The sequence below is a fragment of the Tiliqua scincoides genome, chromosome 4 (assembly GCF_035046505.1).
Source record: "Tiliqua scincoides isolate rTilSci1 chromosome 4, rTilSci1.hap2, whole genome shotgun sequence".
Taxonomy (NCBI): domain Eukaryota; kingdom Metazoa; phylum Chordata; class Lepidosauria; order Squamata; family Scincidae; genus Tiliqua; species Tiliqua scincoides.
The window spans coordinates 4,808,590-4,832,653 of record NC_089824.1 but is presented as its reverse complement, the minus strand read 5'-3'; the positions used below and the strand labels follow the sequence as shown (position 1 = coordinate 4,832,653).

At 48.8% G+C, this 24,064-nt stretch overlaps 1 protein-coding gene across 7 annotated transcripts in view; it reads right to left on the bottom strand.

Moving 5' to 3' along the window:
* TSNARE1 (t-SNARE domain containing 1) overlaps window positions 1-24,064 on the bottom strand; it is a 417,418-nt gene that overhangs the window by 252,784 nt on the left and 140,570 nt on the right. For all 7 annotated transcript variants that reach the window (XM_066625627.1, XM_066625626.1, XM_066625633.1 and 4 more), the window contains exons 3-4: window positions 9,307-9,384; window positions 6,239-6,308 (exon numbers count right to left, since the gene is read on the bottom strand). In XM_066625627.1, the coding sequence (XP_066481724.1) occupies window positions 6,239-6,308; window positions 9,307-9,384 (148 nt within the window). The remainder of the gene's footprint in view (window positions 1-6,238; window positions 6,309-9,306; window positions 9,385-24,064) is intronic.

Sequence of the window (24,064 nt, the reverse complement as noted above, 5' to 3'; positions counted from 1 at the left end):
CAACCTCCTTCCTTTTGACAGACCAAGTCCAACCCACTTGGAGGTCATCCCTTAAACCTCTGCCTCACTGCTGCACTGGTTGCCTTAGCTCCCAGGAGCAATCAGCAACTTGAAAGCGCAAGAAACCTGGAGGACTATGCCCAGGCTGTGGGCTTGCAGGGGATCAGTGACCTCAGGCAGCATTCTGTGGGGAGGCAGTCCGCTTCACCCTCTTTTCCCCCCAAAGCAAACGAAGCTGCTCACTTCTTAGAGCAGCACGCAACCACTCGGTGCCATTGCCCTCCCTTTTCCCCAATGCACGAGGTTGCCACGCACAAGGCTAAAACGCCCAGGCAGGCACATGGAGGAGACAGGGAAAGCCTGTCTCACCAGCACTGCCCTGCTGCACTTATGCACCTGGGGTCCAGGTGCATCCACCCACTGGGAAGGAAGCTGCTGCGCACTGCTCCATGCCTCTGCTCTGCCCCATGGAAGGGGCTTGTCCAGCCGCGCAGCAGGTCCAGGCCTCTGCTGCCAGTGAGGAGGAAGAAAGGCATGAGCATCTCAGTTGAGCAATTACTTCCAAGAGGGCAGCAGGGTGGCAGGCGTGACTCAGGGCATCTGGATCCTAAACTATTTCACTGCTCCCAGGGATATACAAGAATGAGAAGACCATATTGCAAGGCACAGTGCCGTAGGCTCAGGGTGGCGGGAACGGCACAGTAAATACCGCAAGCTTCACAACGCACCATGTAAGTGGCCCCTCCCACTCACAATTGGAGCCATTCAGGGCATCAGTGGCAACAAGGAGGAGCTGCGCATTGTCATCGCTGTCCAGAATGCTCCAAGGGCAGGTGGGAGGGGCTGCTTACACGGCACGCTGCGATGCCTGCAGTATTTAGCGCACCACCATCTCTGTAGCTATGCCACTGGCCAGGTATCCTGAGTCAGGATGCAGAGATTGACGGACAAGATACAGAGCAAGTTACAATGAGAGTACCATGTTGAGCAGAGTGTCGGCCTTGGACTGGGAAGACTGAGCGATGAGGCTGACCTAGGGTGACCAAGGGCTAGTCTCCATCTCTCACCCTAACCTACCTCACAAGCATGCTGGGGAGACAAAATAAGGAGTGAGGAATCACACCCATCCTGCTGGGCTCCTTGGAAGAAGAGTGAAACCAACCCTCTTTATGGTTCTGCAAAACATTCCAATGTGGGTGCAGCTGGGTTGCGTGCATAGGATTGGCAGTGCCCTGGCCCACCTCAACCGTGCAGGCTTCCTACAGTGTATGGCTCACATCAGAAATATACACATCCGGTTATTTGACATCCCCCTCCCCTGCCAAGTCCATGAGGCCCTCCACGTTAGAATCTGATACCCACCATGATAAACATACAGTGACTAGATAAATTTAATCCTAGCAGCGCTGACGTTAAACCGGGAAGGTATTACTTTGAAGGGTTTAACATATTAACAGACTCAAAACACCATTTCAAAATATTTATGGAAATCACTTTCATAGAGCTTATATAAGCAGAATAACAAAACCCCAAGGAATATTAAAATCCCTACCCTCCATTAAACACGTCGACTCTGAAAAGCTTCTGTCTGCCTTGCACATACATCTATATAATCTTTTAGCAACTGATGATTAAAAGTAAACCAACCCTTGACTAGTTAAACTCATTTATTTTCTGCAGAGCTCCCCCTACTCACCTCCAAAAATGAGAGTTTGTTCCAAAACCTTTTACATCTCAACTCTAAATCTGAAGGGAACCACATACACATCCCTGTGCATCCCACTAGTCCACATTCAGGATATTCAAATGACGTTATCAATCTGTTGTTGTGAATGAGACACTTTACTAAAAATAATCATCTCCACCCCCCCACAAGCAGAGAGATGAACACAGGCTTGATAAAGCCATGTGCCCTCTGCTCCAGGATATGTAGTAGTCTCCTGAAGCCCCATCCAGCAGTGGTGTAGCTAGAGGGGGTGCAAAGCACTAAGTTTTGCAGGGAGCCTCACCGCACCACACAAGTGACCCTTCCCCCTCGGAGCCACTCCAGGCCTCGAGGGCAAAAAGGAAGCACTGCCTCTGTTTTGCTCCCCTGCCTGGAATGACTCTGAAGGGGAGGGGCTGCTTGCATGCTGCGGTGAAGCTCCCTGCTAAATTTAGTGCTCTGCACCCCCTCTAGCTATGCCACTGCCACCCAGTCTTTCTTCTCATTGGGGCAAGTCATTTGGGCATGGACAGATGAGCCAGTGATGGAGGAGGATAATAAGGTATGTTGCAACCTTCGTTAACTTTGTATTTTCTTATAGAATAACATAACATAATAATACCAGAATAATTATAGAATTACTTTTTTCACAGAAGTAAAACAATTCAGCTGTATCCAGACCAACAGTCTGGATTAGAACTGAGGGGAAAAAAGGTTTCCCATTATCTTATAGCACCTTACACAAAGGATGGACTCATCCTCCAATCTTGTTTTGGCTGTAGTACATCCATCTAGGCCAGCGGTTCTCAAATTGTAAGTCGTGGCTTCCCGGGGAGCCGCGGGAAACAAGCAGGGGAGCTACAGAATCATCACGAAAAACCTGCTGCCCTATATAATGTATAGGATTGCAGCTCTAATGGGAAACCACATCCAGTGGCCCAGTAGGTCAAGGAAGCTGCTAGATGAGGGGAAAAAAAGTTTGGGAACCACTGAGTTAGGCTCATGAGGCCTTTCCCAGCTTTTTGATAGCACTCCCATTGTTTGCTGCTTCCTCCTCCTCCTCCTCCTCTCTGCAGAAGCGCATGTGGCCTCTGGGACACCAAGTGCCTCAGGAACAAAGTGCCAGGTAAGGCACTGCGAGTTTAGCATCTGTGCCAGGAGAAGGGGAAAGCAAGTGGACCTCTGAGTTTTGGAGAAGGAGAGAGAAGACTCCCTGAGTTGTGAAGAGGAGAGGAGGAAGAGGAGGAGAAGGTAAGTGTACTCTTTCTAACTCTTTGTCTTCTAACCTTAAATCAACATTGAAATTTAGCTTTACCTTTAGCTTAGCTTTACCTAAGCTTTACCTCAGTTAGCACCTAATCTAACCTGAGGGAGGGATTCTAAGGTCCAGCAAGTTGGGGCACAGGAGCTAGGTGAGGGTAATAAAAATAAATACATAAGTGCGTACAGAGGTCTACTCTGAGCAGGAGCAGAGTCCTACTTGTGAGTAAGAGCCCAAGGTACAGGCATTTGGAAAAATAAATAAAACAGAGGAGGATAAAGTAGAAAGCAAGTTTTTCTACTTGGTTTAAATTAACCCTATACTTAACCCAAGTTAAACTTAATCTAAGTTAGAACATAATCTAAAGGTTCAGTAAATTAGGACACAGGAGCTAGGTGAGAGCAATAAATAAATAAATAAAATAAAGGTGCGCACTTAATAAAAGCAGGATTTTAGCAGGGCTAAACAGGATTTAACCTTAGTGTCTACGTTCTGCCAAGCCAAAAAAAAACTCTTAAACCAGTGCAGTTTAAAATATAAAACCAGCTTGAGTTTAAAAACAGTTCAGCCTCAGAGAACTGAAGTAGGAGGGTGAGAACCTAGGAAGGGCCAGTTCCCACCCAGCCAGGGCAATTTAGCATAGTCATTGTCCTTTAGGTCATAGCAGTTGACCTTCAGGAGTTGATAAGAGCCCCATTAGGCAAATCCAAGCACCCCATTCAGGGAAATCTCACCTGGGAAGACCAGCCCCTTTTCAATCAGCAAGGAGGGAGGGAGGAGGAGCTAGTTAGGAGTATAAAGCTAGGACTTGCCACCTTGTGAGCCTCTCAGGCAGAAGCACGCGTGGCCTCTGGGAAACCCAGTGCCAGGTAAGGCACCGCGACTTTAGCATCTGTGCGAGTTCAGCAGCAGGACGAGGAAGCCAGGGCCCCAGATACCGCCCTTTCTCTTCCCTTGAGAAGAGGGCTGCTAACCAGTGTAGGGTTTTTAAGTACTCCTAAACAAAACCAAACAAAATTTAAAAAGCTATGCAGTCAGACAGCCAGCAGCAGGGTGGGGGCTATCCAGTGTTCTGCATCGAGTGCCACATGTACGATTATATGCCTCTGGGGCATAAGTCATGGGTGTGTCCTCGGTGCAAGGAGCTCCAGGGACTCAGGGAACGCGTCCGCTCCCTTGAAGCCTTGGCGGCCGACCTGGAGAAGCAGAGGCAGGCAGAGAAGGACCATGTGGAGACTTCCAGGGACGATCAGGGTTCGTCCCAACCTCAGACGTGCAGCTCTTCAGCTGCCCGGGTGGGAAGTCTCGGGACTGGAGGACGTCATCCTGGAGAGGAGGGAAACAATCCCCTAGGGGGGAACCCCTTCTCCAGGGGACGGGGCTGTATCCGAACACACTCAGGATACTCCTTGGTGGGAGGGGGGTCGGGGGCTTCTTGTAGTGGGGGATTCGATTATTAGAAACATAGAGAGGGGGGTTTGCGACGGATGTGAGGACTGCATGGTGACTTGCCTGCCTGGTGCGAAGGTTGCGGACATCACTTCTTGTCTAGACAGGCTAGTAGACAGTGCTGGGGGAGAGGTAGCGGCTGTGGTGCATGTCGGCACCAACGACGTGGGCAAGTGTAGCTGGGAGGTCCTGGAGGCCAAATTTAGGCTTTTAGGCAGGAAGCTGAAAGCCAGGACCTCAAAGGTAGCGTTCTCTGAAGTGCTACCTGTTCCACGCGCAGGGCCAGCTAGGCAGGCGGAGATCAGGGGTCTCAATGCGTGGATGAGACGGTGGTGTAGGGAGGAGGGGTTTAGATTCGTTAGGCACTGGGGAGTGTTTTGGGACAAGTGGGGCCTGTACAAGAGGGATGGGCTTCACTTGAACCAGAATGGAACCAAGACTGCTGGCGCATAACATTAAAAAGGTGGCAGAGCAGCTTTTAAATTGATCCCTGGGGGAAGGCCGACAGGAGCCGAGGGGCATCCGGTTCGGGACTCCTCATCCCTATGGGACGAGGATGGGGCGGTTAGAGAACAACAAGGTAAATACAGAGTAGGAGAAGAAATTGGGAATGGAAGCATGATGGGATGTGCTAGATGGTTTGGCCCAGTGAGAGCATGCAGGGACAAAGGAGCAAATAAACAAAGGAGCTTCTTCCCATGGCACAGTCTTCAACGAGAGCAGGCTCTGCACACACAAACACCCCAAACATACTGCAAGCCCAGACAGGAATTTCTTCCCACCTAGGTGGAGATATCAGGAATTGAATTCAAGACCTTCTTCAGACAAAGCAGATGACCTACCACTGAGCCACAGACCTTCACTATTTAAAGAGGGAAGGAATGAACATGCAGAAGGATCTACGAGAAGGATCATGCAGAAGGATCTCGTAGAAGCAAAAAGTAAGAGATGAGGTGAACAAGAAGGGTAACTAGATGGTATGTCAGCCTTTTTCCTCCTACCCAATGTCCGGAGCAGCAGGAAGGATGGCAAGAACAGCCTCTTGACATCTTTACAGTCCCCAACATGGATCTCCTCCAGAAGTGATTTCTTGGATGTATCTACCCTAAGCATTTTATTTATGTATTATGCACTGTTTATATCTCACTATTCTTCCACCATAGTACTCATACTTGGGGTGCCCAAGTGTTCTCTTATCGAGACACTGGCCAAACCTAGAGATGCTTAGCTTCAGAAATGCAGCTGTATCACTGTACCTTCAGGCCATGCTCTGGCAGCTCAGGAATTAAGTAATTTTGTAGGTCAAGCCAACAAATTAAGCAGGATCCAGAAGACAATCAGATCACATGCAGGTGGGTGTCACAACACTGGGAACATCTGTTTCTATCAAGTTTATCCACACAGAAGCTAAGCAGGTAGGACTACCGTCTGACATCAGTCCGACCCACTTACAGAGATCATCTCACATCATCCAACAGCTTATCCACTAAGGGGTCTTACATTGAAAGGTGGAAATGTGTTTAATGCCTATCTAAATACATCATATGCTTTACTTTTTTTTTAATTACTGTTATCATCTGTATAACATGTACTGTGGATATGGTAGCATTGGAAGTATTTGCCATTCTCCCTCCCCCAAATCAAGCCACAGATGATGCTTCAGAAAGCCCAGGGCACCCTTGGCTCACCAGCACTTATAAAAAGCAGCTGATAACGTAAAAGAATGGAGTAGAACAAGAAAAAGAGCAAATGTAAGACAAAAGAGAAATAAATTGGAAGACAAGAAGGTGACAGAGAATCGCAGTGATATGAAAGAGACTCACAGCCCATCACGCAGTTCTGGTGTGTCGCTGGGTGTCCCCAGGGACTTCAGGCTCCTTTCCAGGGTTGTCACTGTCAGAAGAAGAAGATGATTATTAAGAATATCTTACAGGAAATTTTCAGAAACAAAACAGTCGGCAATCTGTAGCTCAGCCAGCTGTGCAACAATCCCAGGAGGAAGATCACAGTGATTCCCGGGGATGTGTAAAGCCAGCTAAAGAAAGGCTGCTGGCATTCTCAGGGCCTCCTGCAGCTCCGACTGAAGTTATCAGGGTCCAGGAGAGTACCTGGGGATCTGGAAAGTGCTGCCCTATGTCATGTGCCACTTGAGTAAAGCAGCACTTTATGGCAGTCAGTGCCAGCAAAACACAAGTTCCACTATGAATGCTGCAAGAGGCTCCATGTGGGCTCATGTGCCTCAATTATTTTTTTTTAATGCCACTCCAACAGAAGCAAGGCATGAAAGCCATGTTGCTGTTTTCCTTCTGCAACATCCATAAGACAAGCAGTGGCACATGTGCAGAGCCTCTTGACATTCATGCTGGTGGCTCTAAAGTGCACAACGGCGGTGCGGCTTTCATTGACGGATCACAAGATCCGTCAGCGGAAGCCCATGATAGGACTGGGCTTTTAGCATCACTCATGAATATAATGAGAATTATCATTGTTAACTCGAGAATTCTAGTTCCAAAATTCTCTTTCTTGAGCATAAAGTCACTTGGAAGCAGTTTTAAGGTGCCAGTTGTATCTCATCTCCTAAAACAGCCTCCTGACTGTACTAGTAGGTGACGAGAAAAAGTATGAAAAGAGCACAGCCTGTCGTCAACACAGACACCCAGTGACATAGCTAGAGGGGGTGCAAAGCACTAAGTTTTGCAGGGAGCCTCACTGCAGCGTGCAAGAAAGCGTAGACCTGGAACAACTCTGAGGGGGAGGGGCCACTTACATGCTGAGGAGAGACTCCCTGCAAAACTTAGCGCTTTGCACCCCCTCTAGCTACACCACTACAGACACCTAGTCCAAAGAACTTGCTCTAAAAAGGGAGGTGACTGTGATACAATGCCCTCCGAGATTATAAGTCAATTGGGGTTGCCCAGAAGCTGAGTTTTAAATCCTTCTGGAAGAATGTTCAAAAGGAAAAAATGATTCCTGGTTATAGTTGGTTTGTCCATAACTCTCAGAAGATTGATAACTGAAAAAGGAAACCTGGCAGCTGTGGAATCCTAATCTGTTTTCTAAACTAGTGGTAGTCACTGTCCATTCTAATATCTACCCCAGTGCTTAAGCTCCTGAAATTTTCATGACTTAATAGAAGACATAAATAAATTTGAACTAGATGAAGCAAGGACTACCGTGATGATATTCTGTTTCTCAAATTGCAATTACACTTCTGTGCAATTGCCAGAATGGCGCAGTGGTTTGGGAAGTGGACTTTGGCCTGGAAGATTCAGGTTCAAATCCCTGCTTGGCCATGAAGCTTCCTGGGTGTCCTTGGATCAGTCACTCTCTCTCAGGTCAACCTATTTCACAGGGTTGCTATGAGTTCAAAAAGAGAAGTGGAACCATTTATACTACTCTGAGCTCCTTGGGGGGGGATGGCCCCAAAATGTGATTGATTAGATAGGTAGGTAGGACTGACTGGATAACTCGAGTTGCAAGATGCCACCTTAGATGAAAGCCATGACAGGGTTAATTCCCCAAGATCATTTTCTTCGGTGCTGGGGGAATGCTAACTTGTGGGTGAATTTCCTTCCATCAGAGATGCTTGCAGTCAGAAACGGTTTTAAATTTCTTTTGAACTTTGTCTCTGATCTCAAGTACAAAGGAGTCTGCCTGTTCATCTGCTTCCCCTGGGCCTGTCTTGATGCCCAATAAACCTTTTCCCCTTGTTTTTGATTAAGCAAACCTGGCTAGTTCCTTACCTAAAGAGCAATTAGCCGCCACGTCTCTTAAGCCTTACAGAGCAAAAAGCTGCTGCCCAGAGTGATTACTGAAAGTGAACATTTGGGAATGTGGGTGAGAGAGAGAGAGAGAGAGAGGGAGAGAGGGAGAGAGGGAGAGAGGGAGAGAAGCTCAGCAGGGACACCTCCCCTCTTCCTCCTCATACTGGCAGCTCATCCAGGATGGCTCTCAGCTAAGAGACCGACCTCTGTTACACTTGGCAGTGTGACCCTAAACTCACATCACCTGTGACAGTGAAAATAACACCAAGTCACACATGACAGTGGCAAGTGGCATGCATGTTCACCTGATGCAAAGGGGGGGAGGAGAAGTTCAGATCCATACAGGTGAGTCTGAGCCCTTCTCAGCACTCCCCTAGGGATCACTACAGCATGGTAGCCTTAATGTGGGGCACCCACAAGTACTGAGCACTGGAGAACACACCTGGATCACACGGCTCTGTCTTTCTCCCCCCTGCACAGCATAGCATAACATCTTTTTGAGTGCCTCTTAGCTGTGTTTCTTCTGCATTTTTTTTTTTAGATTATGAGCCCCTTAGGAATACAGACCCATTCATTATCAAGTCTGCTGCTTTGTGTAGTACGTTGTTGAAGAGCGGAGAGTGCGTGGATCTGCACATGTGCGCAGCCTCCGCTATATCCCACAGATATGTTTTGGCTGCTGGGATCTCCTCGGGGTAACATGACATTTGTCCCTTTAACCTGCGGTACGCTCCAGCAGCTGCTATGGGTTCAACTTGGACCAGCGCCAGCAATATCGCAAGTCTGTGTTGATATGAGAAGGCAGGCCCAGGAAGGGAGTTAGGATTTGGTGGGTGCTGTTGCCTCCAAGCTCAAGTCCTCCTAAGCCTGATCTGCCAATCCAGCTGCCCCGTCACCTCCCTGTTCCAAGCTCCCTCCACCCCATTTTACCTGTCTTGGTGGGTCCTGTGGGATCTGCCAGTGCATGCGGGAAGATGTTCCACCAATGGGGAAGCCCAATGGGTGGACTACCTTCTACAAGTTACTGGAAAACATCATGCTATGCAGGAAAATTGTGTTCTGCGATCTGAACATGTTATCCACAAAGCATGCAGCACATGGACAGCCAGTGAATTTGACATACGCACCGTTAGCATTAATTCGGAAGATGCTGGCAGATGTATCCTGAAAAAGCTCCTGCAGTTCATTAGGATCGATCTGTGTGGCTAGAGAGAAAGAGAGAGAGAAAGTTAAAATGAGTAGAGTTTAGTTAGGGTTATATATTTTTTTCTTATTTATTTATTAGCCAAATACTTGAAACCCATATTTCTGTCCACGCATGGGGTCTCCAAGGCAGCTAACAGCCAGCTTTTCAAGCAGGAAACAACACACAGTAAAATAAAACCCAAATGTAGAGCAACGGCTCAAGCAGCAGAAGCAGCCAGCAGTGGATTTTTCCTGAATTATTTTCTTTCATCAGTACTATGCAAGCATGGTCAGGATAGGCATATGCCAGGTTAACATTACTCAGGTGAAGCCTGCCCATTCATGCCAACAACTTGCCATCAGGCATTGAGTCATGGACTATTTTGTAAAGCAGGGCCTTCTAAACCTCGGCCCAGGGGACAAATCTGGGGTAACCTTTCTGCTCCGTGACTGCAGCTTACCGTTCCACCAGATCGCCGCATGAGTTAAGAACATAAGAACAGCCCCACTGGATCAGGCCACAGGCCCATCTAGTCCAGCTTCCTGTATCTCACAGCGGCCCACCAAATGCCCCAGGGAGCACACCAGATAACAAGAGACCTGCAAGGCTTCCTGGGAATTGTAGTTAAGAAAATAAGAACAGCCCCACTGGATCAGGCCAAAGGCCCATCTAGTCCAGCTTCCTGTATCTCACAGCGGCCCACCAAATGCCCCAGGGAGCACACCAGATAACAAGAGACCTGCAAGGCTTCCTGGGAATTGTAGTTAAGAAAATAAGAACAGCCCCACTGGATCAGGCCACAGGCCCATCTAGTCCAGCTTCCTGTATCTCACAGCGGCCCACCAAATGCCCCAGGGAGCACACCAGATAACAAGAGACCTGCAAGGCTTCCTGGGAATTGTAGTTAAGAAAATAAGAACAGCCCCACTGGATCAGGCCATAGGCCCATCTAGTCCAGCTTCCTGTATCTCACAGCGGCCCACCAAATGCCCCAGGGAGCACACCAGATAACAAGAGACCTGCAAGGCCTCCTGGGAATTGTAGTTAAGAACATAAGAACAGCCCCACTGGACCAGGCCGTAGGCCCATCTAGTCCAGCTTCCTGTATCTCACAGCGGCCCACCAAATGCCCCAGGGAGCACACCAGATAACAAGAGACCTCATCCTGGTGCCCTCCCTTGCATCTGGCATTCTGACATAACCCATCTCTAAAATCAGGAGGTTGCGCATACACATCATGGCTTGTACCCCATAATGGATTTTTTCCTCCAGAAACTTGTCCAATCCCCTTTTAAAGGCGTCCAGACCAGACGCCATCACCACATCCTGTGGCAAGGAGTTCCACAGACCAACCACGCGCTGAGTAAAGAAATATTTTCTCTTGTCTGTCCTAACCCTACCAACACTCAATTTTAGCAGATGTCCCCTGGTTCTGGTGTTATGTGAGAGTGGAAAGAGCATCTCCCTATCCACTCTGTCCATCCCCTGCATAATTTTGTATGTCTCAATCATGTCCCCCCTGAGGCGCCTCAGAGATTGGGGGACAGGGACACTCTGGGCAGTCGCATCTGCCTGGACCTCCTGTTGCACAGCCTGCTGGGATGCTGGGCAGCAGATGTGACTGCCTAGAGCATCCCTGTGCCTCAATCACTGTAGAACTCGCACGGTGACCGGACGGAACGGTAAGCTTCAGTGTAATCCCTGCCTCTTGCTTGTAACCCATTGAAAAGTATGCCTGGAATCACATCTGTATTCCGCCTGTTTTCATTGCAACCCTCTGAAACAACCAACTAAGCAGCAGTGGCTTAGCTAGATAGTGTGCAAAACACTAAGTTTTGCAGGGAGCATCACTACAGCATGCAAGTGGCCCCTCCCCCTTCCCTGTGGAGCCAGGCATTCACCTCTGTTTTGCTCCCACTGCTCCGAATGGCTCCAAGGGGGGGGGTACTTGCATGCCAAGGTGAGGCTCCCTGCAAAACTTAGTGCTTTGCACCCCCTCTAGCAATGCCACTGCTAAGCAACCATCTCCCTATAATTGTTTTAAGGTTTCCCCTTGTGGCTATGACCTCTATCAGCACCCATCCACACCCCTTTTCACCCACCTTTGCATGTCTATACAGGAGCCTCCAGGGTCTGTTCAAACCCACAGGTAATGGTTTCCCCATAAGGGAAATGCAGGGATGAGCAATTTGGCCACTTCCTCAACTGTAATCATTATTTTCCACAGCTGGGCTGCAAAACCAGAACTAGGCATTGATGGGAAAATTGTTCTGGGGGAAGGGGTTTCATGGGAGAACCAGGGTGCAGGAAGGTGTGTACACCCCACTCTCCTACCCACCCACCCATTTCCCCCAAAAGTGCTCCATTTGCTCCAAGTGCTCCATTGATTTCCTTTACTGGAATGGCAGGTGGGCTGCTGTGAGATACAGGAAGCTGGACTAGATGGGCCTTTGGCCTGATCCAGTGGGGCTGTTCTCATGTTCTTACAATTCCCAGGAAGCCTTGCAGGTCTCTTGTTATCTGGTGTGCTCCCTGGGGCATTTGGTGGGCCGCTGTGAGATACAGGAAGCTGGACTAGATGGGCCTTTGGCCTGATCCAGTGGGGCTGTTCTCATGTTCTTAACTACAATTCCCAGGAAGCCTTGCAGGTCTCTTGTTATCTGGTGTGCTCCCTGGGGCATTTGGTGGGCTGCTGTGAGATACAGGAAGCTGGACTAGATGGGCCTATGGCCTGATCCAGTGGGGATGTTCTTATGTTCTTAACTACAATTCCCAGGAGGCCTTGCAGGTCTCTTGTTATCTGGTGTGCTCCCTGGGGCATTTGGTGGGCCGCTGTGAGATACAGGAAGCTGGACTAGATGGGCCTATGGCCTGATCCAGCGGGGCTGTTCTTATGTTCAGGTTCTGCAGCCCTGCCCCACCTCCTTGTACTTGGCCATAAGATTAATGCTCGCACTGTCCACCTCCAGGTGATGCTTGTTTGTCAGGCAAAGGTCCAAGCCTGGAAAAACCTCTCTTCCATGTTGGCTTGAAAGTTCAGCCTCGGTTATGTAGGTGACAAACTGATAGGTTAAAGCAGGCTGAAATCAGGTTTACCATTTCTGACACTCGGTGCCCTTTCGCTCATCCTGCCCAGCAGCTCAGTAACAACTTCATTATTCTAGACGTGCAAAGGGGTGGGGGAGGCTGTGATTAGAGCCGGAAACCTCAGTGCAATTTAAAATGGATGCCAGGGAGCCACTTTCTCCTCTTTTCTTTGCAAAGGGTTGAAGCAGTCAAGAGCGAACACCCGAGCTGTGGGCTGAATAGAAGCAATTTGCAGAGAACACGTCCCCATCACCAGGCGGAGAAGCAGCGACTCCACGGCACGGATGCTCGCCAGGATTGCAAACAGAGCGGGGAGGGAGGCCGACACACAACACGGCATTTAATAAAAGTTAAACGAGTCAGACGTCATACAGCGCAGCACTCACATTTCATATGCTTCTGCCCGGCTCCCCCCCCCCCCCAAAAAATAGAGGTTTGCCATTATCCAGAACAAATATTCTCACAATGCCTTGTGCAAGGCCTAGAAGGACGGCACAGTGGTGGACCTCCCATTCATTTGATGGGGCAAATGCCCTGGATGCAGAGCACTTTAGGACCCCGGGGAAGCCTCTCTGAGGCTCCCAACAGTGTCGGAAACTGTGCTTCCATTTTTCCGGAAGCTTCCCCGATGCTGCCTGGGGTCACATGAGGCTCCGTAAGCTTCAGGTAAGGGGGGCGAACTTGGGCGCAGGGAGGTGGCGACATCCCACGGGCAGTGCCGTCGCGGACCTTTGCCCCGGGGCACGGGGCTGGGGGTGTCTGCCACTGGACTTCATGGCATCTCTGTTGGCCAGTTGGCTGGGGTTACAAACAGCCGGAACCAGGACGAGGCTCACTCTCACCTGTGTCACAGAATCGTGTCTCTTGCAGTAAGGCCTCGGAGTGGAAGAAAAGGGGGTGGTGGAGCCACTATGGCTCCATCCTCTCACTCGAACGAAGCTCATTGGTTCCTCCAGGATCAGGAGGAACCTGATCCTGTGGCTCCCTCGCCTTGCCCCCAAAATCCCCAACCTGCACTCTTGCCCTCCCCAGTCTCCCTGCTTGTAATCCTCCTGAATCCGCTTGCCTGTCCTCCTCCCAGCACCCAGAATCCATTTAAAGACTTGTACCACTGGAGATAATTTTCTATCTATCCCACTGCTCTCCAGTCTGACTGGCAGTTAGGTCTCCACCATCTTTTCAGTAGAGAACCCACTGCTTGTAAAGCATCCACGTTGCAACTGAGTATGACTCCTGCTAGACCTGGGCTTGGAGAAGACAGTGAACCTCAGGCACAGCCCTGGCACAAACTGCGAACCAGGCCTTAACATGCCAGTGGATGCCAGTGGAATCCCTCCACCCAGAGAGCAGGAGATGCCTGGAAATGCTGTGCTCAGTGGTTCACTTCCACCAGCATCGGATGGGATACACAAGAATCAGGCGGCAAGACCACAAAAGGGCAAGGTGCTTGCATGGCTGCCTGAGACTGCAGGGTCAAATCCTATCCAATTTTCCAGTGGTGGTGCAGCCAGGCCAAGGAAGCATGTGCTGCATCCTGAGGTAGGGCAGCTGTCACAGAGGCCTCCTCCAGGTAAGGGAACATTTGTTCAGGACTGCATTGCAGCTGCACCAACGCTGGAAAGTTGGATAGGACTGGACCCACACTTCCTTTGGGCCTACTTGGGAGGAAGTGGACACATTCAAAATCCGGATTGGGACCTACCTAAGTTCAGGAAGGAGTGGACCTTCCTGGCCTCCTTTATAACTTTGTTGGTCTGGCCTGAGCACTCGGTGATGCAACAGCTGAGATCTCCTCCAGAACCACATTTTCGCCCTCACCCTTCAGCTTCTGCCTCAGCTTCCAGTCTCCATTCCTGGAGCTGCCAGTCTTCCAGCTCAATCTGCTACCCAGACTCACACTTCAGTCCCCTCTGTGCCCAGCTGCCTGCAGCCCAGTGCTTAGAGTTGCAAACAGAAATACATATGCAAAAATCGTATAATGTATGTGTTCATTTAATGCCAATGAGGCAATGGGTGTTGAACACTGAGATGTGTGGGAGGAATTCTTTTTAGGCTCACTCTTATGTAAAGGACGTCGTTAAAAAAAAAAAAAAAAAAGCTGGGGGAGAGCTAACGGATTTCATATAAAGCTCTTGTTTGCACTCTTGGTTGTTTAGGTTAGGAAGCTTCCCAGTACTTAGACAAGATTTGGAGCTGCACAGCTTCTTTCCCCCCTGAGGTTCAGTGTGCCACACTAGGGTTTGCTCACTAGTCTCCAGAGCAGTGATTTCCAACCTTTTCATCTCGTGGCACACTGAGAAGGCATCAAAATTGTCAAGGCACACCATCAGGTTTTTGACAATTGACAAGGCACACCATGCTGCCAGTGGGAGGCTCACATCTCCATTGACCCTACTACGAGGGTATAAGTGATCTTCCCCCAAATTCTTGTGGCACACCTGTGGCCCACTCATGGCACACCAGGGATGTGCCCAGAACATGAACTAACAATAATTTAAGTTACAATCCTCTGCATCTATGCACAGTAGAGTAGCTAGAGGGGGTGCAAAGCACAAAGTTTTGCAGGCATCTGAACGTGCCGTGCAAGCGGCCCCTCCTCCCTCCCCTTTGGAGCCATTCTGGGAGGTGGGAGCAAAACGGAGTTAAATGCCTCCGTTTTGCTCCAAGCGCTCAGAACGGCTCTGAACGGGAGGGCAGAGGGGCTCACTTGCACGGTGCATTCAGGCGCCTGCAAAACTTTGTGCTTTGCACCCCCTCTAGCTACGCCACTGCACAGGTTCTCATTGCCTTTTCAGAGCCGTAGAAGAACATTGCAAGTAACAATACTCCATCTGCATCCGACCCAAACATTACAAGCCAAGCAGGTTCACACTCTCCGCGATGTCAATGAGGATCGCACATCATGGGCGGGGAAACGCATGATCTGTGAACGCACACTTCATCTGCTTTCAATACTTGATTCACTGAGAGAGAAGCATCCCCGCCCCTAAATATTCACAAGTCAATCACAGTTAATTGTGAGGTGTATCAAGTTGATTTCCCAGGTCGGTGCCTGTGCAGACAGCGTTCATTAGACAAGGTGGTTTCTCTGTGATTAGTCAAAGAATAGCACAACTCCTTAATTTCACACGGAAACCAGGTAAAATTGCAAATGCCCCAAGGGCAGAGCAGGTCTCTTGAGAAGAGGGTTCCCTTTACAAAAGCAAATACATCAGGGGGCTGTGCACTTCTCTGAAGTTCTGGTTGGCAACCTTCAGCCTGGAAAGACTATGGTATAAGCCTACAGCACCCGGTATTCCCAGGCGGTCTCCCATCCAAGTACTAACCAGGCCTGACCCTGCTTAGCTTCTGAGATCGGGCATGTGCAGGGTAACTGTTGCTGCCTTCTATAACAATAATAACAATAATATTACAGGTATTTATATACCGCCTTTCTTGGTCTTTATTCAAGACTTTATTCAAGGCGGTTTACATAGGCAGGCTGATTAAATCCCCGTAGGGATTTTTACAATTGAAAGAAGGTTCTATCTTCCAAGAACCACAACATTTCAGATGTTTCTTTCTGATCTGGTTTCACATTCTGGCCTCCATCCTCCCATGCTCAGAGCAGATGGAACAGCTCAGCTGCAGCTTGCCAGCTGCTTCAAGGTCGCACGGTGCCGGTGGCCTCGAACCAGCGACCTTGTGGATGTTATCTTCAGGCAAACAGAGGCTCTACCCTCTAGACCAGATCTCCTGCCCATTTTGGTTCATCTCCTCCTTATATTTTGGTTCATCTAGCTCAGAATTGCCCACACTGGCTGGCAACAGCTGTCCAGGACTTCAGGAAGAGAAGGGTCTTCGCACTCTCTGAGATGCCAGAGCAAGAACCCAGGACCTTCAGCATGCAAAGTATGGGCTCTGCCAGCCAGGATGACCAGATCCAATGGAGGAGAGAGTGCCTCTACCTTTAGCCATTGTACAGAAGAGGGAATTTGGTCAGGTGCAGCTCAACATGGAAGGGTTTAAAAAGCTGCACCTGCCCAAATCCCCTCTTCTATAGAGTGGTTAAAGGTAGAGGCACTCTGTCCTCCATTGGATTTGGTCACCCTGCTGCCACTGGAGCATGGCATGCATGCCCCCTCTACTGGCATGCTTGATCCACACATGTTTTTGTTCAGTGGCCGGCTGGCAGATGAGTAGAACCATTGGGAAGCCGTGACTCATGAGTGGCGTTGGGAGAAATGGCTGAGTGTTGTGTGGTTGCTTAGGCAACATGTTGCCTTCTCCCACCCCCACACTTCAATTCCCAATTGACAATGTGGAAAGAACCCACAGGGAAGAAATCAGAATTTTGTATGGAGAACATGGTGAAAATCAGAACAACAACAAAAAGAAAGAATAGTTTTGAGTGGTCTGAAGGTTTGATCCCAATTTGCAATCCAATTATGAACAAAGGCAAGATCTGAATTCCTATAATCTAAGCTGGCAGTTCAGAGCTCTGAGGACAGCAGGATGGACGGCGATTTAGTATGTGCTGGTCAATTGCAAAGGCAAGATACGGTGGCGATAGCCACACTGCAAGCCAAATCGTTTGAGACATTCAGGCATGTGACAAGCTAAATGGCCCATTCCATGCTCTATGCAGTGCAGACGGATGTGCGTGGAGGGCGAAGGTTCTGGACACGAGAACAGTCCAGCAGAGCTAGAATTCAAACCAAGAAAGTCACTTCCCTACAAACTGCAGAATGCCAGATGCAAGGGAGGGCACCCGGATGCAGTCCTGTGTGATCGCTGGGGCATCTGGTGGTCGCTGAGAGATACAGGAAGCAGGACGAGATGGGTCTTTGGATTGATCCAGTGGGGCTCTTCTTATGACCTGTCGCACCACTACTCAGCAGCCAGAGACCCTGGATTTTCATAGCTGACCTAATGGCTCCACTTCTTCCTGAATCTTATCCAGGACCCGATTCAGAGCACACACCAATGCTTACTTCTTCCTCCCATGTAGGCCAGCTAGACAAAGGCCCATGGCCCCAAAATGGGTGCTGTGTTGACAATTCTAGGCCTGGGTTTGGGTCACTTGTTTCTGCTGCTCCTGAGGTTCATGGGCATACAAAGCAGGGTCTGGAACTGGGATGAGTGCACCAAGATAAGCAGCAGCTCTTGGAATTGTAACCTTCTCAAAAACATGAGCAAGTGAACATCTGCGGTTGTCCAGACTGTGGTTCATGCAGGTTATCACCATCACACTAGCTGGCAGTGACTTTTCAAGGTTTCAGGCAGGGATCTTTCCTGATCATAAGTGGCCTCCACCATGAAGGGTTGTTCTTATGTTTTGAGCTAATGTTTAAATGGTGATGGCATGGGGGAAAAAAATTGGGAACATGATGTAGTGGCATAGCAAAAAGGGGTGCGAAGTGCGAAGTTTTGCAGGGAACATCACCGCAGTGTGGAAACAACCCTTTCCCTTCCTCTCTAGAGCCTTCCAGGTGGTGGGAGCAAAAAGGAGGCAAGTGCCAGAGAAGAGATGAATGCTTCTGTTTGCTCTCCCTGCCCAGAACTGCTGCAAAGTGGAGGGGAAAGGGGTTGCTTGCATGCTGTGGTGAGGCTCCTTGAAAAAACTTAGTGCTTTCCACCCTCTCTAGCTATGCCACTTGCATGATCAGCAAAGCCTTGTGCACAGCAAGAATCCAAGAGAAGTATTGAGTGAAGCTTCAGAGCCATTTTAAGACCAGATCCTTCCAATGTCAAACAGGAAGGGGCAGAACATGTCTGGGCTTAACCAACCAGGGAGACATTTCCAATATTCACACAATGCTCCCTTGCCTTTGGTCCCTGGTTGCCCACATGTCCAATGGGGTTCTGTGCCTTTCATAGCTATATGGCAGCCAGGAATAGAAGAGGTGCAAGGAAATGGAGTATTGTGTCCAATTCTGGGCACCCCACTTGAAGAAAGATGCAGCCAAACTGGAGCAGGTTCAGAGGAGAGCAACGAGGATGATCAGGGGGCTGGAGGACAAGCCCTCCAAGGAAAGGTTGAAGGAAGTTGGCATGTTCAGCCTGGAGAAGAAAAGGATGAGAGGGGATATCTCTTCAAATACCTAAAGGGCTGTCATATGGACAAATGCTTTCCACATGCGCTGCCTCCAACACATTCCACATGCGCTGCCTCTGACGCATTCTCGGCATCACCTGGCAGGACAAAGTTCCAAACAACACAGTCCCTGGAACGTGCTGGAATCCCTAGCATGTATGCACTGCTGAAACAGACGCCTGCGTTGGCTCGGTCATGTCGTGAGAATGGATGATGGCCGGATCCCAAAGGATCTCCTCTATGGAGAATTCGTGCAAGGAAAGCGCCCTACAGGTAGACCACAGCTGCAATACAAGGACATCTGCAAGAGGGATCTGAAGGCCTTAGGAGTGGACCTCAACAGGTGGGAAACCCTGGCATCTGAGTGGCCTGCTTGGAGGCAGGCTGTGCAGCACGACCTTTCCCAGTTTGAAGAGACACTTGGCCAACAGTCTGAGGCTAAGAGGCTAAGAAGGAAGGCCCATAGCCAGGGAGACAGACCAGGGACAGACTGCACTTGCTCCCAGTGTGGAAGGGATTGTCACTCCTGAATCGGCCTTTTCAACCACACTAGACGCTGTTCCAGAACCACCATCCAGAGCACGATACCAGAGTCTTTTGAGACTGAAGGTTGCCAACAAAAAAAAAAAGTCATATGGAAGAAGGGAATAATTCATTCTCAACTGTCTCTGAAAGTAGAACTAGAATCAATGGGTACAAACTGCAGGAGGGGAGATTTTGATTAGACATCAGGAAAAAAATCCTGATGGTCAGGGCAGTTCAGCAGTGGAACAGATTGCTGAGAGAGGGGGTGGACTCCCCCGCACCAGAGATAAGAACATAAGAACAGCCCCACTGGATCAGGCCATAGGCCCAGCTAGTCCAGCTTCCTGTATCTCACAGCGGCCCACCAAATGCCCCAGGGAGCACACCAGATAACAAGAGACCTGCAAGGCTTCCTGGGAATTGTAGTTAAGAACATAAGAACAGCCCCACTGGATCAGGCCATAGGCCCATCTAGTCCAGCTTCCTGTATCTCACAGTGGCCCACCAAATGCCCCAGGGAGCACACCAGATAACAAGAGACCTCATCCTGGTGCTCTCCCCTACATCTGGCATTCTGACTTAACCCATTCCTAAAATCAGGAGGTTGCGCATACACATCATGGCTTGTACCCCATAATGGATTTTTCCTCCAGAAACTCGTCCAATCCCCTTTTAAAGGCGTCTAGGCTAGATGCCAGCACCACATCCTGTGGCAAGGAGTTCCACAGACCGACCACGCGCTGAGTAAAGAAATATTTTCTTTTGTCTGTCCTAACCCGCCCAAGAGATATTCAAGAGAGAGAACAAGCACCTTTTGGAGATGCTCTAACAGGATTTCCTGCCTAAGGCAGGTGGTTGATGACCTATTAGACCCCTTCCAACTCTATAATTCTATGAAATAGAGTGATGCGGAAAGCTGTGCCTGTTGAATTTGGGCCTGTCACGTAGCTGTTCAAGGCACAGAAGGCCTGCTGGGAGGAAGGAGAAATTAAGTGGCAACCTTACCTCCCTACTGGAACCGTCTCAACAGGGAGGACAATTATTTTGGCATAAGCAGGCAGTGGCAAAAACCCTTCACGATGACAGGTGCAGGAGAAAGGAGCCATTAACGTGAACAACTGCCAAGGAAGAACAGACACCTGAATGCCTTGTCAGGTGTCAACACTTCTCCAACTCTCTCACTGTAGGCAAATGTTACTCTTCCCAACCCCTCTCTTAATGCAGGTTTAGAAAAATTCTGAAGCCTTTCGTGAGCGAGTGAGCAAGAAAAAGCGTGTGTGTTTTCAAAACCCCAAAGAGCAGCATGTGTTTTATTTTTCTTCCAAATTTCTGTCTTCAGTGACATCTTTCCACGTCGAGTTACCTGCCAAGGAACTCATGCTCAGCTGACAGAGAACTCCTGAACACTGCAAAGGATTCTGGGGCACACCTTAAGTGGCAGCCTCCATTACAGACAGCGATTTGCATCAGACTGGAGTACTGGAGACAATCAAACTGGTGAGAGATCAGTGGTTCTCAAACTGGTGACCTACCCACTGGAAAACCACTGTCCCTTTCCCTTCAAGGGGCAGGGGGAAGGCAGCAATGCAATCCCCAGGATCATGCTGCTGGGGGAGAAGAGGGGGCTTTATTTTAATTTAACTTACCCGCTGCTAGGTTCTGGGTGGTGTGGGGAGCCTCACAAAGCCCTCTGCAGGACTCCCGACAGCTTATAGAAAGTAAAAAAACCCTATCATGATGTACTTCCAGTTTCACAACAGCAACATGACATGATTGAAACATATTAATTATGCAGGGGATTACGTGCTCGAATCCCTAGCATGTACGCACTGCTGAAACAGAGACGCCTGCGTTGGCTCGGTCATGTCGTGAGAATGGATGATGGCCGGATCCCAAAGGATCTCCTCTATGGAGAACGCGTGCAAGGAAAGCGCCCTACAGGTAGACCACAGCTGCGATACAAGGACATCTGCAAGAGGAATCTGAAGGCCTTAGGAGTGGACCTCAACAAGTGGGAAACCCTGGCCTCTGAGCAGCCCGCTTGGAGGCAGGCTGTGCAGCATGGCCTTTCCCAGTTTGAAGAGACACTTTGCCAGCAGTCTGAGGCAAAGAGGCAAAGAAGGAAGGCCCATAGCCAGGGAGACAGACCAGGGACAGACTGCACTAGCTCCCGGTGTGGAAGGGATTGTCACTCCCGGATTGGCCTTTTAAGCCACACTAGATGCTGTGCCAGAACCACCTTTCAGAGCGCGATACCAGAGTCTTCCGAGACTGAAGGTTGCCAATACAATAATAGAGTGACTAGAGGGGTGTTCTGCTCCCTCTCACACAACACCAGAACTAGAGGACATCCACTAAAATTGAGTGTTGGGAGAGTTAGAACAGATAAAATATTTTTTTAACCCAAGGAGATAATTAATCTGTGGAACTCCTTGCCACATGATGTGGCAATGATATCTGGCTTAGATGCCTTTAAATGGGGATTGAACAGATTTCTGGAAGAAAAGTACATCATAAGAACATAAGAACAGCCCCACTGGATCAGGCCATAGGTCCATCTAGTCCAGCTTCCTGTATCTCACAGCAGCCCACCAAATGCCCCAGGGAGCACACCTGATAACAAGAGACCTCATCCTGGTGCCCTCCCTTGCATCTGGCATTCTGACATAGCCCATTTCTAAAATCAGGCGGTTGCACATGCACATCATGGCTTGTACCCCGTAATGGATTTTTCCTCCAGAAACTTGTCCAATCCCCTTTTAAAGGCATCCAGGCTAGACGCCATCACCACATCCTGTGGCAAGGAGTTCTACAGACCGACCACACGCTGAGTAAAGAAATATTTTCTTTTGTCTGTTCTAACTCTCCCAACACTCAATTTTAGTGGATGCCCCCTGGTTCTGGTGTTATGTGAGAGTGTAAAGGGAATCTCTCTATCCTTTCCATGCTTAATTTTGTATGTCTCAATCATGTCCCCCCTCAGGCGTCTCTTTTCTAGGCTGAAGAGGCCCAAACGCTGTAGCCTTTCCTCAATAGGAAGGTGCCCCAGCCCAGTAATCATCTTAGTCACTCTCTTTTGCACCTTTTCCATTTCCACTATGTCAGTGATAAGCATGTGCAACTTCCTGATTTTAGAGTTATCCTGATTAAGTTATCTCTGAGTGGCAACAGGATGCAGATCTCTTGTTGTCATGTGTGCTCCTAGAGGACTCTGAGGGACCACCGTGAGATACAGGAAGCTGGACTAGATCGGCCTTTGGCCTGATCCAGTGGGGCTATTACATTCTTATGACTGACTCAGAAAAGTTGGGGGGAAGCTGCTCTGTGAGCCTCCCAAACATCTCACTTTTCACCCCCCCCCCTCCTTTCAGGCCTTACTTACCAATCTTCAAGGCCCCCTTACATCTTTTGCAACTTTATGGGTAGGTGAGGTGGGAAGGACTTTGGGGACTGCATGGGTTGGATGGCAGGGAATTTCCAAGAAAGTGTATAGTAATGTAACAGCTGCTTTCTGTTTTGCCATTGGAGATCACTCTTCCTGCCCACAACAGTAATAATCAGTGATTGAACTTTCCTTCTTGCCACCTTCAAGAACAACTTTTTGACCTGAAAACTGATGGAAACCGTCTCACCTTTCAGAATGGGACTCAACGTGTCAATGAGCAATGATTTGCAATTGCAAAAGCAGCGGAAATATAAATACATTTTCCACCTTGTAATCAAGGCTTAATCAGACCTTGCCTGGCATTAGCTTCTTTTTTTTAATTAACTTGTTTTCATTCTTCTTTGTTTCCTTATTTAGCACCCTCGTTAAGAAATTGCTGCACTGAAAGAACAAAGCAGCCATCACACAGGCTTGTAGTCCGTTTTCATTCTTCTCAGGTTTCAGATTTAAAAGGACAAGGAGGCAAAAGGAGATATAAAAATGCTTTTATAGCTCAGTGTTAATGGTGAGTTTCCTTTAATAAAATGTAGCTCAGTTACAACATAAGAGTTAGTGTGCAAGGATGAGAAGGACCAGGTGTAAAGACAATGGGATCCTTTAAGAGGGCAAGGAAACAAAAAAATGCCTGGCTGGAGAAGGGCAAATGTCTGTCAAGGTCAGCATCCTACTTCCTACAGCAACCAACTAGTTGCTCACCTGTTGAAACGCTTGCCCCACGAGGTTTTCCACACCACAAAAACTGTAAGCAAGCACACCCAGACACAGGCAGACTCGAGTCAGCATGTGTGGGGAAGAGGGCCAAGTCAGGGGGCCCCTGACTTGAGTCTTTTTCAGTCTTCCACATGCGCGACTCACAAATCACCCCAAATCACACATTTTTGCGACTCCCGTCCAAGTTACTGACTCGAGTTTCCAACCCTGGTTAAAATAAATATTGAGCATTGCACAGAGAAGGCATTTTGTGGCCCAGATTACCACAAAAATATCATACGCAAGAAGGACATGAGTCAATCTTAAAGTGCAGTGTCTGGAGTGTGAATGAAGACACAAGCAACCCAGGTTCAAATCACCACACAGGCATGCAGTTTACTGGGTGGTCTAGGACCAGTCATTCACTTTTGAGCTAATCTACCTCACAGGGTTGTTGTGTGATTGAAATGTTGGGCAATGTTGCCACCATGAGCACCTTGAAGGAAGGGGGGATAAAAATGTAATCAACAATGAAATGACTTGTAGAGTACTGTTTGTTTAGTTTAAGAAACCATCAGTGCTTTTTGGGGGGTCCCACCTAGAGATTAATAGATGAGTCCTGAATTTTCATAAGGCTTATCACAGCTCCCTATTTTTGAAACACAGACACACACACAATTGTACAACTAGAATTAAAGCCAGCCAACACATACCCTTCTCCTCAGCCACAAGGAAATATTCTCATACATTCTCTGATTTCTGAGATGCTTCCACCATGGTGTGGCTTCTATTTCATGCCTTACATTTCACTCTCTTCAGCAAGAGAAAAGACATCAATACCAGTGATTGGCACAAATTGTCCCTATGGAGTTTAGC